Genomic DNA, 17,372 nt, shown 5'->3' with positions numbered 1-17,372 from the left:
TCGGATGTAATCATTATTCGGCGATCACGACGCAACTAGCTTGCAAACCTCAAATGCTCGTTTTTCAACAAAATGTATCGCGTCGCCGTAAAAGATATAATATCGTTGTACGATTTGCATGTGTGTATGAAATAATGATTAAAGGAGCCTCCAAAAGAAACGAAAATTGTGATCGTAACCCTGACCAAATTGTAGTGCATTTAATAATAAGGCACATGACGCCAATTGGCGTCCCTCAGCATATGTGATCAATGTAAAATGATACGAGTACTAAAACTACTCTTTTAGTCTTTATTACTAGAAAAGGTGCTGGACTATCAGTATTTGGAAGGAACGAGTTCTAAAAAGAAGTAAGAACGGATTCCCGGAACGAATTCCTTTTTATAAAAAATAAACTCGTTCTTTTTCCAAGAAAAAGTAACAACATTTTTCGTTCATTTCGAGTTTCAATTTACACTGATATAGTGATATGTAAATAATTTTAATTAAAATATTTTATTTTTGTGTATACGTTGCCAATTAGTAGTCGTTATCGAATATTGAAGTTAATCGTATATAATTTAATATTAATTTATACTGTGTAAAAAATAATATATATGGATGAATAAAAGAAAAAAAGCGTGTAAATGGATGTCGCTCTGCTGTACATTAGTTATCTAGAATGTCACTGTAATGGATGGTATTAAAATTGAATTCAATGATGTATCATTGTATACGAAAAACGATTTTGAGTGGAGACGGTAGGTATAAGTCTAGGATATTTTATACTGTTATTTCTTATTATTACTATGGTAGCCGGTAAGTTAAATTAATATTAGGTATTCTTAAATTATCAGTGATGCTGGAAAAATATAAAATATATCTTTGTCTGTTTTTGAACCGAATTACAACAAAATGATAAAGTAATTTTTAGTGTTAATATACAATTTTGTCCAAATTTGAACTTAAAATGTCTGTAAATAATAACTGTATTTATATATTTTTTTAGGTTTCTTAGATATGGAAAAAACTGCTTAAGCGGAAACTTGTTTTAAATTTTAAATTCTTAGCTAAAAAAAACGAAAATTTCATTCATTTTTGACTACAAAATCATTTTCAATTTTCAATATTGTCAACATTTGAACTTAAAATACGTAGGTATAAAAAAAAAATTGTGCCATGTATTTTTAATATTTTTCAACTGCTATTGTATCAAGTTATCAAGAGTCTTGTAATACATTTTCATGCTTTTTGACCCAACCAATAAAATGTTATTGTCATTAATAGAAAAAAAATGAAATTTGAAAATTTCCGTCAACAGCTTAAAACGAGTCAAAATATTTTGAAAATTTTCTCAAGTATATGAATTTATGAAATAAACATTTTGTGTAAATTTCAAGTGTCTACAGTTATTCGTTTTTGAATTACAACAAAATAATAAAATCGCTACAAGAGAAATCGAGTGAATATCCAATGTTGTAAAAATTTAATTTGACTTTCAGGTAGAATTTTTTTTTGATAAAGGTAGACAGACTTATAATATATCTTGTATTCAATTTTTAAATCTAAGATATAAAAAATTTTTTTATGAATTTCTAACCTTATGGATTTACGCTCAACTTTTTTTTTAATTTCCATTAACAACAACTTACGAAGAACCTTGTATTACATTTACAAGTTTTTTGCCTGAAAAATTTTTAATCGACATCAGTTTAAAAAAAAAATTATAATCGAAAATGTCTAATGCCTATATTCTATAAATAGTTCCACACGAGTCAAAATATTTTTAATATTTTATGGTGTGTAATGCCAACTTAAATATTCAGTATGAATCTCATGTACCTACGGTCATTTTTTTCAGACTTACATTAATAACCAAAGCAGTTTTGCTTAAAAATTCCAGTTTTTCCTTAAATGTTTGTTTGTTTTTCCTGTTGCGTTTGAAAATTATTGGGAATTTGAAGTTTTGACCTCCCGAATGCACCAACTTTCCTACCAGAATAGTTGCTGTTGAAGAAAATCGAAGCACATTTACGATTTACTGCCTGAAACTGCGATGACAGACACACAAACACAAAAAAAATAAATATAAAAACACACATCATTGTAAAATCAATACATTTATCGCTCCTCTCAGAATCTAAAATATATTCAATATTATATTTTTAAATTAAATTGTAAATTATAAATGTAATATAGGTATATAATTATACTAACTATTGGTCTATCAATATAAATAATTGGTAAAAATGATCCAATTATAAACTATAGTTAATACTACTACTAATATTACATAAACTAATAGACATAATTTATATTTGTGTAAAACCATTTTAGATTCTGAGCGGAGCGATAAATTTATTGATTTCATAATGATGGGTATTTTTTTTTTATTATTTTTTTTTTTTGCATCTGTACGCGATAACTTTCTAGTAAAAATAATACTTTTTGACTAAATCTTTGTTTTTTGTTAAAAATTAACGTAGATACCAGACACTTTCACTTATTTAATATTTATATATTTCTTTATTTTATATTTTATATTAGAAGACTTAAATTTTCGATTTTTAAGCAAGGAAAATACAAATATTGTGTTATTAATGCACCTTACACCAAGTTATCTTATAAAAATAAAAAAAAATGAAGATTTGCATAGTTATTTGTCAACAATTTTTGAAATTAATTATTTTCAAGGTTCATCATAACGTATCATACAAAATTATTTAGATTTATGGTTTACTAAGTGGAAGAGACATGAAACTGATGGTAAATATACATATTTAAAGTTTTTATATTTAGTTGCTAAAGAAATCTGTTAGGACAAACATTTTAATATCATTTATGTTATTTATTTATTATGCTTCATTTTTTCAGGGGAATGTGTTTCAAATAATGGGTTAGAACCTATTTTCATGTCTGGAATCAGTGTTTCCAAATATTAATTATATACGTAGTATTATTTGTTCACTACCTATAAGTGCTGCTTCAGCAGAACAAAACACAATCGATTTTTTAAAAATAATTAATTAAAAAATGTTATTTATAAAAATTTAATTCTATAATCTATATAGGTAATATACAATAACAACATTTGATAAGATAATGAGAAGCTAGAAGCACAATATGGTAAATCTTCAAATTGTAAAAAATAATACAACTCTAATCCTCTATATTACTATCCATAATATCTAAAATTTTAAGGTACATAATAAAATATATGATAATAATAGTAATATTGTCATAACTCATAATTATATATTATATAAATTAAGCGCGGTCTTTCACCATAGATATATTAATTTTAATCGGCATTTATAAAGAGTTTTAATTTTTTTTTTCGTTGATCATTTAAACAATTTTAGTTTTACTGTTTTTGTTTATATATTTTCCAAAATATGTTAAGGATCTAAAATGTCATCTACCAATGTCCAACAGTCTCTTTCCGTTCTAGGAATCGACTTTTTAATAAGTAAGCTGAAAATAAAATCTTATATGTTTATATAATTACATACAAATTCAATTACTATAAATTAAAAAAAACCGGAGAAGGAGGTCTGCTGTACTGTTTACTATAGGTGTTCATAAAGGATTGGATTCAATGATATAAAATCATTTCATAAGAAAACGGAAAAACAATTTTACCCTCTGAGCGAAGAGACCGTTCATTGATTTGCCTAATGCCTATAATACTATTAGTTATTATCAAGGTTTTTTTAGTGTACAGTGGGATACATTTTGTGGAGTACAAAAAAACAATTTTATGATTATATTTATTCTGTATTGACATATTGTAAAACAATAATTGCGATTGCGTGAACCTCAAAATAAAAGAATTTAATTCGTGATTAATGTAGAGATAGACATCTGTGCATAATAAGTAATAACCACATACTACATGTCTACATGATAGAAGTCACAAATCACAATATAGTAGGTGATAATAATATACTTATCAAAATGTTTCGAATCGTTGGCTAACATTTTTATTCTTTTAGGTTTGCTTCAATACTTTATAACAGGAGCCGCCAACAAATGAGCTAAATATTTAAATTTTAAGCATCTGGTGATCGACCACTATATATTTATTAAAGTAGGTAGAGTATTTAAGTATTATATATTTGCATGCAGGCTTGCAGTAGAGCAGAATACATTGTATACCTAATAATATTCTTCTTTTATTATTTATCCATAAGAAAATTGACCGTTTTTCATCGCTAATAAATACTTTAATTTGTATTTAATGCGTAAAATTGTGAAAACTACGAACTTGATCGACTAATATTGGGATAATTAATCTTTAATATAGGATCTACTAATATTCCCTTAACGATCGACTGGTTGGCGACCTCTGCTCTATAGCTCACAGTAATGTTTTCATTTTATAAAAAAGTTTCTATTTTGGTCATTCGTTTAAAAAATTTGATTCATTAAGAAAATAATATTTGACGAAATCATCGTACATGTATCAGTGGTACACGTGGGGGGGGGAGAGGAGTCAATTTTTAGGTCTCAACCCCCTAAAATTCTATGATTTATAACGAATAGGGACAAATAGACGTAGCCGTTTGGATGTAGGGACAATTGGACTTAAAAAATATATAAATAAAATAAATAATATTTTAATAGATCATCATCAAAATATATTAAGAATAATTAATAGTTCTGGTTTATTTATAGGTATTTATGAATTATAAAACCATTGATATTATGTATTCATAAACAAAGTCTAATGTTAAAGTTGAAGCAAATATAGCAGTGCGCAATATTGAAAAACGTGCTAGAGAAACTATATGAAACCAACGCTTTCAGAAATATATTAATGCATTCCTGGATTATCACAAGCATCTAAGGTACTTATTAGATACTACCTATTTTATTTTTAATTTTAGTTTTTGAGTTTAATTTTATAACTTTGTAGGGAGCCCTTCAACGCTGTCCAGCATTAAAAAAAATGAAATGGAATACACGCAGCACCAAATGCATAGAATAATTTTATGGCACTAGTACACTACAGATATCGGATACATATAAAGTTTACTCACCGCCCGAATACATATCGGAAAATTATTTATTAGATGATAGTGGACTTTGTGAAAGTAGAATTTTAAGTTTTTGGAAGACATAGGAGTTAAGAAATATTACATTCTTCAAAAGTTTGGCATTGCAATGGGACATTTAAAGTATAGCACCACAATTTCTGCACAAGTTTACGTTATTCTTGTGGAAGCACTAAATCCATTAATTTATGCACTGTTGGCTGAATAAACAGGAAAAACGTACGAGAAATTATTTGACATGTTAAATTTATTAAAACCCGGTTTACATCTAAGACCAGTGTCAAGTGATTTTGAATTATCAGTAGTTAATACCAAACTTAACAAAACTTACGAAATGGATTTTGCTTCAACTCTTCAAGGTAGGTATACAAATACAAATTATGCTGATCTTTCAATATTTATAAAAATGGTCGTAGCTCTTCCATTTATTCCAATCGAAGATCTAGATGCCGCTACACAACAATTAGGAGATGACTTACCAGAATTCTTACAACCTTTACTTGACTGGTTTGAGGACAATTTACACCTACGAGTTTTGAGTGGTCAAGATAGGACTAACAACCACATCCCGAAGCAGCTAATAGAAATGGGAGTTCAACATCCTAGTTTGTGGTCTTTCATCAACTGTTTACGATAAGTACAGGCTGAGCGAGATGTATTTTACAACCAACTTCAAGCAGGTTAGAGTCTCCCCCCCCTCCAACAAAAAAATTAAAGAAATGTATTTATGCAGATAAACGTATTTTAAGAATTGTTCTGCAAAGTTATGAACCTAGAACTAAAATATAATTTTTACACAGAAGGGCTTAAAATACTTCTCTGCATTAAAATAAAATGTTGTTCATTTTTAAATATTATAACATAAGATAGGCAATATAATTAATATAAGTAACTAATTTTTAAATTAAAAACTTTTTAGATATTTTATATATATTTTGGACTTACTTTAATAAATATAAATGTTTTCCCTGTTTAACACCGACATCGGAAGAGGCTCTGTTTTAACAATACCACTCCTTTGCTGCCATCGTTTATGGCCGAATAAATCTATAAATACACACAATATATAACATACAAATACATAATACACATAAGTAACATCTATCGAATATCGATTGCCGATAGCTTTTAATCATCTTTCAAAGTACACAAATAGATCACGGTATCTTGGTAGTTGTTCCTATTCTCGGCCCGTGGTCGCATGTACGGGGGAGGGGGGGGGCTGGGTTCCCGTTCTGACGTTTGCCCTGAGATTGCTTAGTCGTTTGGAGCGACTACCCTGGGATTGTCTCTTACTTCAGCTTCAGCTAATAAAAAATATAATTAGTATAAATAATATTTTTGATATTGTATTTTAATTGTTGGTGTGCCTATTAAAATAAAAAAAATATTTTAGATATAATTTTAATTTTAATATTTTATACAATAAATAATTTGTACATTTAAATATTTTATATTAATTATTATTTGTTGACGTATTAAAATAAATAAAAATAAATTACAAATTTTATAAACTGATTCATATATTTTTTTGACGTTTAATTGTCTCCGCGTCCAAACGGATACGTCCAAACGGGCGTCACCGTTTTTGACTAAAATGTACCCTTCCCTTTTCGGCCACTGTCCCTTTTGGCCAGTTTTCTTTAAAATGTACAATTATAACAACTGAACTTAACAATTTTTATATTTAATTAAATAAAAATAAAACAATTGGCAATAAACTGTTATAACATTTTATTATTATTGTTATCATATCAATACATTTAATTTAAAACAATATTTTAATAATTGTATGAAGTATGAACGTCGAACGAAAATTTATAAAAATTAATATAGTCTTATAATACCTATGTAATAATAATTATATAATATAAAAATATGAATTCAATAATTCATGAATATGTCAACATTGAAAATATTATGATTTCCAATTACATTAGTAGAAAAAGAATTAATATAGTCTTATAATACCTATATAATATTTATTGTAAAATGTCACAATTATGTAATAATAATTATGATATCAAAATTCACTTTTTATAATTGTATGATATTTGTTTTACAAATTTGTAATGACATATTTTACTATTTATTTTTATAGTCTTCAATGTAAGCTTCATTTCTTCGTTGCCGTTAAAAGAAAACCGGCCAAAAAGGGAACGGTTAGTTTTGGCCGAAAAGGGGGCCGCCCGTCCAAACGGCTAAGGCAATTTGTCCTAGGTCGGATTTATAATGACCCTATAGAGTATAGACCCATTCAACAACAATGTATAGGTACGCACTATAATATACAACAAAGGGAGTTCTCTGTTTTTTTAAAAGTTTTCTGTATTCACCTAGGAACTTCCATATTAGTGAATTTTATATTGGTGGATTTTACCGCAGGTTGTATTGTGTGGGAACTTACATTCACCCACTTAATTCACCCGAAAATGTGACAATTAAATATGAATTAGTTGATAAAAATGCATACATTTACTATGTAGAATCATTCAATGATGATGTTTTATAATAATTTAATTAATTAAATCGGTTGTTTACCCATCTACGGACAGTCTTATGTGTATATTTCAATCTCCATATCTGCCATTTTATAGTTGTAACACACAACGAATACGTACGACACCTTGGTGATCAGGCGAATCGGTAGCCTTATAATGTTAAGACCCACAAATTATTAAAAGTATGCATGTTGTGCTATACCTTATTTGCGTGCTTATAATTGTGGACTAATTTATAAGTTAATTACATAAAAGTTGAACATTGACACAAATAATTATATACTTAAATTTGTTAATATATAATTGTATAGAAAAATCATTCTAAAAAATATGCATCTAAATACTAAATATTTATATGTACATGTGTTTCCTTACCGAATCCGTATTCTTCAAAATTTCAGACTTAATATTTATCGACAATGCTTTTTTTATAATTATATTATGTTCAAGGTGGTTGGGATTTAAATTCAAATTCGTAAATATTGAATAAAAACCTGTTTTAGTTTTGAAATTAAATTGTAAACAAATATTAAGTACGCACAGGTATGATTAAAATCCAATGATATGTGTAACTAGCAGCCAAAGAGGGGATTATTTAAAATTATACAAACCCTTTTTGTTATTATAATTGCATTCAGTTGTTGAGAGATGCGCTGATAACACTATTCGAAAACCGATAAAGGTAAATAATATAAAAAATAATTTCATTATTTTAAATAACTTTAAATTAAAATTAAATAATAAAATATTCCACAAATTTAATTTTAAATTAACGTACATACGGTGATTTATAATTTTTGCACTGCATGAACATTACGTCCACATCTACTACCTACTTGGATATTTTTTTACTTACCTATAGGCTTTAACTAGTGCCACAGATTTGGGGCCTATATGCAGATAAAATTTTGGGACCCTTGTTTCCTATAGAACTTAACTAACCTATAGGATTTCTCACGGGAGGTGCCAGGTGTGCCTGAGAACCTCCTACCGACATTTCGTGATTGGGCCTCTCAGTTTAAGTTCCAGAGCATAGGGCCCGTATTTTAATTGATGTTATTATAATCAAACAAGGTTTTTTCTAAAATTCGTGGTTAATATACATGTACATGTCTTGTTAAGGAAGGGCCCAACCATATTACAGGCACCCCCCGAAATTCATTTTCGTGTACGACTTTGAACTAAACTGATTATATTTAAAAAAAATTACAAATATAAATGTATAAAGCCTATAACTTATAACCTAACCTTACCTAATAAATGTTCCCAGGTCCTTTCCATTGAGCTTGACAAGTATTGTAATTATAATACTTCACATTGGTTAATTAATAATTAATATTTATTGTTGTAAATGTTTTATAAAAATGTTAAGGCATTTTATTTAAAGTTTATTTACTATATAAACATTGAAATAACAGTAAAGTCTCTTGTGCCTAACCTAACATTTAATTATTAGGAACGTTCAGTGCTTAAAAAATAACTCGTTCACGTCAACATTCTTCAAAAAAATGCATCCATTTAATTTTTTAAATTTTTTTTTTTATGAATCGTTTAAACACTAATACTAAATCGCGGAAATCATACCTACTATATCATCGCAGCTACATATACTGCATGTACATAACCATTACAACTTGAATTTCACCTAATTGATTTTTACAATTCGTAATAAAGTAAATATAATAGGAATATTTTAATAATATGGTATTAATCAATATTCATACGTATTTTATTTATGAAATGGTAAATAAATTCAAATGTCTTAAAAATTGTTTAAACGCATTAAAAGTATAATCCTTGTTCACTTTCACGTTCTGTCTGGAAGAAACGTTCTTTCTAAACACTGCATTTTAAAGATTACAAATCAACATTTGACGTCCTCTTCATCAGACTTATTTATATATTAGGTTATAGTGCTTTAGAATGTAGTTGGTGTCCATCAAGTTTCAGTATATTTGTTAGTATCTCATTCAAGTGTACCTAAATCGGAATAAACAGGATCAATCGTCATGCAGTCAGTCAGTGAATTTAGATTGGCAGTAACTGAGGTACTTCTGTACTCAGCCATTATTTTCGTTGTCGTTTTGTGGTGCCGCTACAAATGGAACAAAAGACACATCGATAGATTGGACGCAAAATTGAAAGGTCCTCCGGCATATCCTATTATTGGCTCAGCACTAGAGCTTCTTGGCACACCCGAACGTAAGTGAAGTAATAAATACATATTATATATTGTTATTTGAATATTTGATGTATATCAATTAGTTTATTGTTGTTGTTTCAGAGGTTATAAATGTATTACTGGGATTCTACAAAAATTTCGGTTCGGAGCCTTTTAAAATATGGTTAGGTCCTTTTTTTGGGGTGTACATTGTTAAACCAGAAGACGTACAAGTAATTATTTTTCTAATAATAAAAATCAACTAGTTACAAAATATGTATTTTAGCAAAATTACATTTGCTATGCATTTACAAAAGTATACAGACTGAATAGATTATTTTATATTATCTATTCAATGAAAACAATTAACAAGATTAACAAAATATAACTATAATAAATCAATTATATTATAACACTATATGTTATTAAACTTATTTAAATATAAAACCAAATTTATTTCAGATTGTGTTAAATAATTCAAAAGCTTTACAAAAGGACAGGTTTTATGAATTTATCAAAAATATTTTTGGAGAAGGCTTGCTAACTGCACCAGGTACCTAATTACGATATTTAATTGTTGATAATTGTAATTAGGATATTGTGTTAAAATGTAAGTTTGGACAACTCTATGACTGTTAAATAATTAGTTATGGCATTTTATTTTGCCATACAATTTTTAATATATTTTGACTCTTTTTGAAGTTTTTATATATTTATTTGCACACGATATATAAATAATATCGATGCTATAAGATTTTCTTATTTTGTTGTTATTCTAAAGCGTTTGACCGTAGATACTTGAAAATGTAATACAAAGTTCCTCGTAAGTTATTATAATAGAAACTTAAAAAATTAAAAAATTCAAATGCATGATTTTTTTTATAAGCATTTAAGTTCAAATTTTGACATTCATCATCCCGAAAATTCGAAAATTATTTTGTATTGAAAAATGTATAAAGTTCATTTCTATAGCTAAAGATTTACAATTTAAAACAAGATTTATCAGTAAGTAGCTCATATTTCAATCAACAAATCTTAAAAATATATAAACCTAGTTTTTTTTTACAGAAATTTTAAGTTTAAATTAGGACGAAATTATATATTAAAACCAAGAATAATAATTTTTGTTATTTTGTTGTAATTTTAAAATATTATAGTGCTTGGAGACTTTTAAAGTATATTATTATATAGTATAGAGTAATAATTTTTCGCTCTACCAAAAAACTTGTAAATTTTAATACATGGTTTCTCACAAGTTAGTGTTAGAGGAAAAAAAACAATTGAGTGTAAATCCACAATAATGTTTAAGAGCTGCTGAAGTTAAAAATCATAATTATCAAAATCATATTTGCAAATTATGTATGATTTTAAAATATAATTCAAGAATCTCAGTGAGTTGTGTACATTTAACAAAATAATTACCGGAAAGTCAAATAAATTTTTATGAGCTATTGCGAAGTTAGACATTGGATAATTCTTATGGAACGATTTTCTTATCTTGTTGTAAGTAATTTAAAACTACTAACCATAGGTACTTGATTATTTTTCAATATATTGTCAGATTATATATTGTAAAGTTTTGGCCAACTCTCCAATAATTGTATTTAATCGATTTGAACAATGACCCCAATAATTTTGCGAATTGATTTCGAGAATTTTCAAATAAGGTAATAAAATGTTATAATTTAAAAATCACTTAAACTATTTATCTTATGATTGGAGACTGGATTTTATTATTTTAATAATCTAAAAACAAGAAAAAACAATATTAGGCACAACAAAAATAACTTAATAAACATTTTTTCTTTTTGTTTGATAAGTATTCAATTTATACTTTTACCTTATTATTTTTACTATGAATGCCATTTTTTAAGGTTTGTATAAGCCAGGTTCATTTTAAATACAATTTATTAACGCCCTCCTCTTGCGTATCTGTGCCCTAGGATAAATGTATAATAGGGTAATTCAAAAAAAATTATATACCTACCAAAGAAGAATAATTAATTTTTAAAGCTTTTATTTTTATTTTTTTGGGGGGTTGGGGGAGAGTGTAATCGAATTGCAGCCATTAATATACTGCAATTATACGAAAGATTTATTTAAAATAAAAAAACCACCTAAATAAGTATGCTAAAAAAGGTTAATGTGCAGGAGTCAATTCATTGTACCTACTTATTAATTTCTGTTTTATTATTACAGTTGATAAATGGCGAAAACACCGTCGACTTATTACTCCTATATTTAATGCCAACCTACTAAGTCAGTTTTTTCCTGTATTTAATGAGAAAAACAAGATTCTAATTAAAAATCTAGAAAAAGAATTAGGTAAAACACAACCATTTGACCTCTGGGACTACATTGCACCTACCACTCTTAATTTAATATGTCGTAAGTCTAATGTACACTATTTTAACTTTGAAGGCTTAATTAGCTAGTAATTGTCTATTTGTCTACATATTTTATCATTTATAGAAAATGCAATGGGTTACAATCTTGACAGTCACTCAGATATTGGGTCTGAGTTCGAAAAAGCTATGATCAAGTAAACAATTTAATTTATCTCAAATTCAAAGAACTTGACTATAAAATAATAAAATAATCAATGTTTCAGAGCATCAGAATTGGATTCAGTAAGGATTTACAAACCATGGTTGTTTCCAAATATTTTTTTTTCTCTATTTCTTAGACTTCAAGGACAGTCTAATGTCTTCAAAACTTTGAAAAAACTGCCATTGAAGGTAGGTGTGTAAATACTAAAAGGCCTAAAATTCAATAAACAGTCTATTTTTAAATTTGTTAGATGATCAATGAAAAAAAAGAAGTTTTTGCACAAAAGAAAATAATAAAAGAAACGAGTGTCATATATAATACCGAAGAAAAAAGTGAGTTATTTGAACATTAGTCGTGGTGTTGTAATGATATAAATTTAATATGTTGTATTCAATATTATTAAAGAAAATAATTTAAAAGTATTCTTGGACACGTTATTTGAATTGAACGAAGCTGGTGCGAACTTTTCTGATAATGATATTCTTGATGAGGTGGTTACAATGATGATTGGCGTATGTATCAATAAATGAGTATAGTTAAATTTTTTTTTTGTTAATATTATTAATTTAATTTCAGGGTAGTGAAACCAGTGCTATTACACTATGTTTTTCTCTTTTATTATTGGCTATCCATCCTGATATCCAAGTGAGTAACCTTATAAATAAAGTACCTTCATATATTAAAAATCTTAAGATAATATTTATATGTTCTTAAATATCGTATACTGTGCAGGCATGGATCCAGAGCAAAGATCTTGGGAGGAGGGGTTGGTAATTTTTCCAAAACAAATACAATAACAATGTACACGTTATTCTTAATTTCAGGATCTATGAAAAAGATAATAATATGAGAAAAGAAATAATATGTTTGGGGTGGCTTGGGCCTTTAGCCCCCTCCCTCCCTCTGGATCTGTTTCTGATATAGTATAGCAAAGGTGGGAAGTGAGCTGTTCACTGGCTAGTGAAAATTAGGAGAGGAGTGTTATATAATTTTATTTGAAATATTACTGATAAATTATGAGACAAATTCACAATGTAAATCGCCAACACCACTATATTACTATACATGAAATATATTCAAACTAGGCATCACCGCTCCCTATGTTCGTCAAGTGCTCCGATTTTTTATACTAGGAACCTGAAATAGAAGCATATTTTGCTCCGGTGGATGTATCATAAGTTAAATAGGTATACATCGATTACTAAATTGTAAAAAAAAAAATATATATGAAATATTTATTTTTTTGAAATTTATCCAATACAATAATTGAATAATGCCATTGGAACACATTGATAAAGTGCCGTTTTTATATCTTGAAATATTATCTTCAATGTTTGCTTTTGTATTTTATATTTACTATTTTGTATGTTATTTTCTTTCTTAATACTATTAAGGGGACTCTATACCTGTATGCCTTGTCTCCATCTAACAAACTCATAACATAACAAATTGTTCGTTCTAATACGTTTATAATTCATTTCCACAATCGTCTTTCCTCGTTAGCAACCCGTTAATACGAAATCTCGCAATCCTTTCCATTCCTGGAGACCCACCCAGACGTTTAAAACGAAAATGGTGTCGTGACCTACTTATTCACACCCCTCCCATCAACTAATCCAAAATCAGAGCTTCAGTTGTTTAATTAATTATATATATAAAAAAAATCAATATTGAGTGTCATTATTGGATGATTTCTCACGTCAAGCGTATCATGTGTAATTTACTCTAACCATATAAACTTATTGTGCCCCTAAGGTATATTATATATTGTTTATCTCAAATAATATAATATAAAAAAAAATTCATTTAAACTTTGTTACGTTTAATCTTAGAGCTTGTACATTTTAAAATATTCATAACTAGCTTTAAAATTGAAATATAAAAAAACCTATTTCATCGGCTAAATAATATTCTTACTATCAAGTTTGAAAATTAGTTTTTTTTTTGCAATTCACTCTTAGATTCATCATGACAAAGCTAAGTTAATTATTCAGAACGTACAATCCGGTATGTTATTTGTTAGTAAGACTGAGACAAAGAATGCGGGTGTGGCATTCTCTTAATTTTCAATATGTGTAAGTAGGTACGAGGATAAATTTCAAAATTGCATAAAATACAAACATTTTTAGATGTGCTGAGTTAAAAAAGATGTATGAAAATGAAAGTTATGTAAAATTGCAGGGCCCATTGTATTGAACTACCTTGCGCGTGCCTACCTAATATATTATTTTATTCTTAACATATAAAACATTTAATTTCAGTTTTTATGCATAATTATTATTAATTTTTTGTATCGATATAATTGATGTATTTATACTATATATATTTATTAAATAAGTTTTAATTAAAACATATTTTTGTTTCTGTGTCCTTACTAATATGAGAGTCTCAATATGTTGTGAAAAGTCGAACGAGCTGTGAAATAAAAAAGTTTGAATACCTATGTTATTCATTAATACCCAAATAATTCCTACTTGGCTACATGCATACATTATGTTATCGAATTACATATAGTTAAACACTTAGACCAGTATTAGTTATTAGTTATTAGTTTATTACACTTAACGTATACTGCAGAACTAATAAAATGTTTGCTATATACATATTTATAATTTATGTATAGGCTTGTAGTTTATGAATAGCTATAATATAAATATACATATATTAATTGTTTTAGTTTCATTTAAGTTCTACATTTTACGGAAATTAATTATTGAGCCACCTCAAGTATTAATTGATAATTTTACATTTCAGTCTAAGGTTTACGATGAAATTTACGACGTATTTGGTGATGGAGATCAAACAATTACCACTGAAGACACTACTAAACTTGTGTATTTAGAACAAGTCTTAAAGGAAACCCTTCGATTATTCCCAGTTCTACCTGTGGTATTTAGAGAACTTCAAGATGATATTAAAATTAGTGAGTGAATAGGAACTATAGGATAAAAATTTTAAAACTGCAATTTGTTTTTACAACATATTAATTTTTATTTTAGTTTCTGGTAATCACGTGCTGCCAAAAGGTACTACGTGTTATATAGCCCCCTTATTCATTCATCGTGATTGTGATTTATATCCAAATCCATTGAATTTTAATCCAGAGAACTTCAGCCAAGAGAATATTTCTAAACGTCATAAGTATAGCTTTATAGCTTTTAGTGGTGGACCGAGAGGCTGCATTGGTAATATAGTATTTTAAAACGATGAATTTATGTAACTTGATTGTTTTTTATTATTATTATAACTGCAGGATCTAAATATGCTATGCTGTCAATGAAAGTGATGATGTCTACGTTCTTGAGAAATTATAGCGTACACACAAGCTGTACATTTAATGACATTAAGTTGAAATTAGATTTATTATTGAGAAGTGCTAATGGTTATCCCGTAACCATTCAAACGAGGGACAGAAGACCATCATATAAATTAAATTAATACTGGAATATATTGCTTAGATGATAAATAGGTAAAGATTAGAATTATATGAATATATAACTAAAAATGTTTCAAATTAGTATAAGTTATTAGTGTTTGCAGTATAGATGAAATACGTGGTGAAATATTTCACAAAAAAGTAAAATATTGAAGATATCAATGCCTTGAGTATTGTGGTTTACATAATAGTGATAATATCATATTACGGTCTTGTTTTCGACTGTTAATACCTAGCGAAACTTTATTTTTTTTCCCAGGAATCGACTCATCTTCGACGACAATGCAATAATGATACTATTTATGTAACTAAATATAAGCTAATATAATTTTATAATTAATTATTATTACAAATCTATTTTTAACATTGTAGATGACTGTCGATATTTTCTTTTCTTAATTTAAATTTTAAACATGTTTTTTTATACTTGGTTTACATTCATTTATCATAAAAAAAAATCTTATGGTTTTTAATTAGTGTGTAGTGTAATTTAATATTTATTGAAATATAACATCATAATTCAATATTCATTTGTGTAGAAACGTTTATCGAGTTCAGAATTTGTGCAACATGGGTAAACATCATAGGCGTAGGGTGATCAAATTTTTTTTGGCGAACTTGGTTCTTCCAGGGGCAGATATGTAACGACTCGTGGGGAGACTTTGCCCCCCCCCCCCAAACCAGCGTACATCTGCAGATATACATCATAAAATACAAATAACATGTGACAATCTAAGGTTTTATTAAAAAAATTTTTTTTACTTATAAAATTAAACGTTTATTTTATTTAGAATATATCACTAAAATATCATCAGAATTGGTACTATTTGATACATCTCTTTCAATATTGATAATAGCTAAAGACGAAAAACGATCATGACTCGGGCAGTTTTTAGCTACAACAATTTCCCCTTAACCACGTAATATCGACAGATGAAACCAACGCACTATTGTATAATATTATAACTTATAAGAAATGTAATGGATAAAATGGCATAAAACAATTGATTTAAATTTTAAATATCGTATAAATGATTGATTTGAATGTTTTTTGAATTTAGATGGCCCGAAGTTTTTTTTTTTTTGGGGGGGGGGGGCTAAGCACTCACAAGCCACTTAACTATGCTTATGAAGAAATGCTCTTATAAATAGTAAAAATAGGTAGGTAAACTGTTACTATTACATAATATTACACAATACTAGAATTGAAATATGTTTTACTGTTTAATATATTATACAATTTATTAAGAATCTTTCTTTCGTCACCAAGCAATGGTGTATAAGTAAATAAAATCTAAATTTGAATTATTAAACTTTAATTTGGATTAATATGTTTTGTTTACCACAATGATTTTATTCTTTTAAGTTTATGATTTTTACAAAATAAGACATATATTTTATTTCATTCTTGTATAAAAGTATTAACATTTTTTTAAATTTTAAATTTATAATAAATTATATGGTAAAACAAATTACCAGGGTTGTGAATTTAATGCATTTGCATGTTTTTTTGCTATAATGTATAATAATAAAATTGATTCAGCCAAAATTTACTTTGACTTATTTATAGTTCCAAATCCCAAATCTCATTTTGCATATGTTTTAATAATTTTTTTGTATGAATGCTTTTTTTTGTAATGGGTATTTATATTTGTTCGATCAATCTGTTCTAAATTGACATTAAAATA

At 27.3% G+C, this 17,372-nt stretch overlaps 2 protein-coding genes across 10 annotated transcripts; both read left to right on the top strand.

The window, feature by feature from the left end:
- The first annotated feature begins 3,315 nt into the window (after window positions 1–3,315).
- On the top strand, window positions 3,316–5,750 carry LOC111033742. Of its 2 annotated transcripts, XR_002604462.1 has the most exons (4): window positions 3,316–3,909; window positions 3,975–4,069; window positions 4,657–4,829; window positions 4,898–5,750. XR_002604462.1 is itself a non-coding variant. In XM_022314644.1 (2 exons), exon 2 carries the CDS (start codon window positions 5,275–5,277, stop codon window positions 5,671–5,673), a length of 399 nt encoding a protein of 132 aa, XP_022170336.1. In that variant the 5' UTR covers window positions 4,646–4,829; window positions 4,898–5,274; the 3' UTR covers window positions 5,674–5,750. The 2 variants fall into 2 exon arrangements, 1 of the variants encoding a protein (XP_022170336.1); XM_022314644.1 differs by lacking the exons at window positions 3,316–3,909; window positions 3,975–4,069 and having other exon boundaries at window positions 4,646–4,829.
- Window positions 5,751–8,113: 2,363 nt separating this feature from the next.
- Window positions 8,114–16,880, top strand: LOC111033736 (cytochrome P450 4C1-like). 8 transcript variants are annotated; one of them, XM_022314638.1, is made up of 14 exons: window positions 8,128–8,219; window positions 9,445–9,739; window positions 9,822–9,931; window positions 10,161–10,251; window positions 11,898–12,086; window positions 12,171–12,240; window positions 12,310–12,436; window positions 12,499–12,580; window positions 12,654–12,760; window positions 12,825–12,893; window positions 15,003–15,171; window positions 15,248–15,433; window positions 15,502–15,717; window positions 15,944–16,880. In XM_022314638.1, exons 2-13 carry the CDS (start codon window positions 9,547–9,549, stop codon window positions 15,684–15,686), a joined length of 1,578 nt encoding a protein of 525 aa, XP_022170330.1. In that variant the 5' UTR covers window positions 8,128–8,219; window positions 9,445–9,546; the 3' UTR covers window positions 15,687–15,717; window positions 15,944–16,880. The 8 variants fall into 8 exon arrangements, with proteins under 8 accessions (XP_022170326.1, XP_022170330.1, XP_022170327.1 ...); XM_022314635.1 differs by having other exon boundaries at window positions 15,789–16,880; XM_022314636.1 differs by having other exon boundaries at window positions 15,780–16,880.
- Window positions 16,881–17,372: the final 492 nt, after the last annotated feature.

This window comes from Myzus persicae, unplaced genomic scaffold (assembly GCF_001856785.1).
Source record: "Myzus persicae strain clone G006 unplaced genomic scaffold, MPER_G0061.0, whole genome shotgun sequence".
NCBI lineage: Eukaryota > Metazoa > Arthropoda > Insecta > Hemiptera > Aphididae > Myzus > Myzus persicae.
This window is presented reverse-complemented; position numbering and strand designations above follow the sequence as displayed.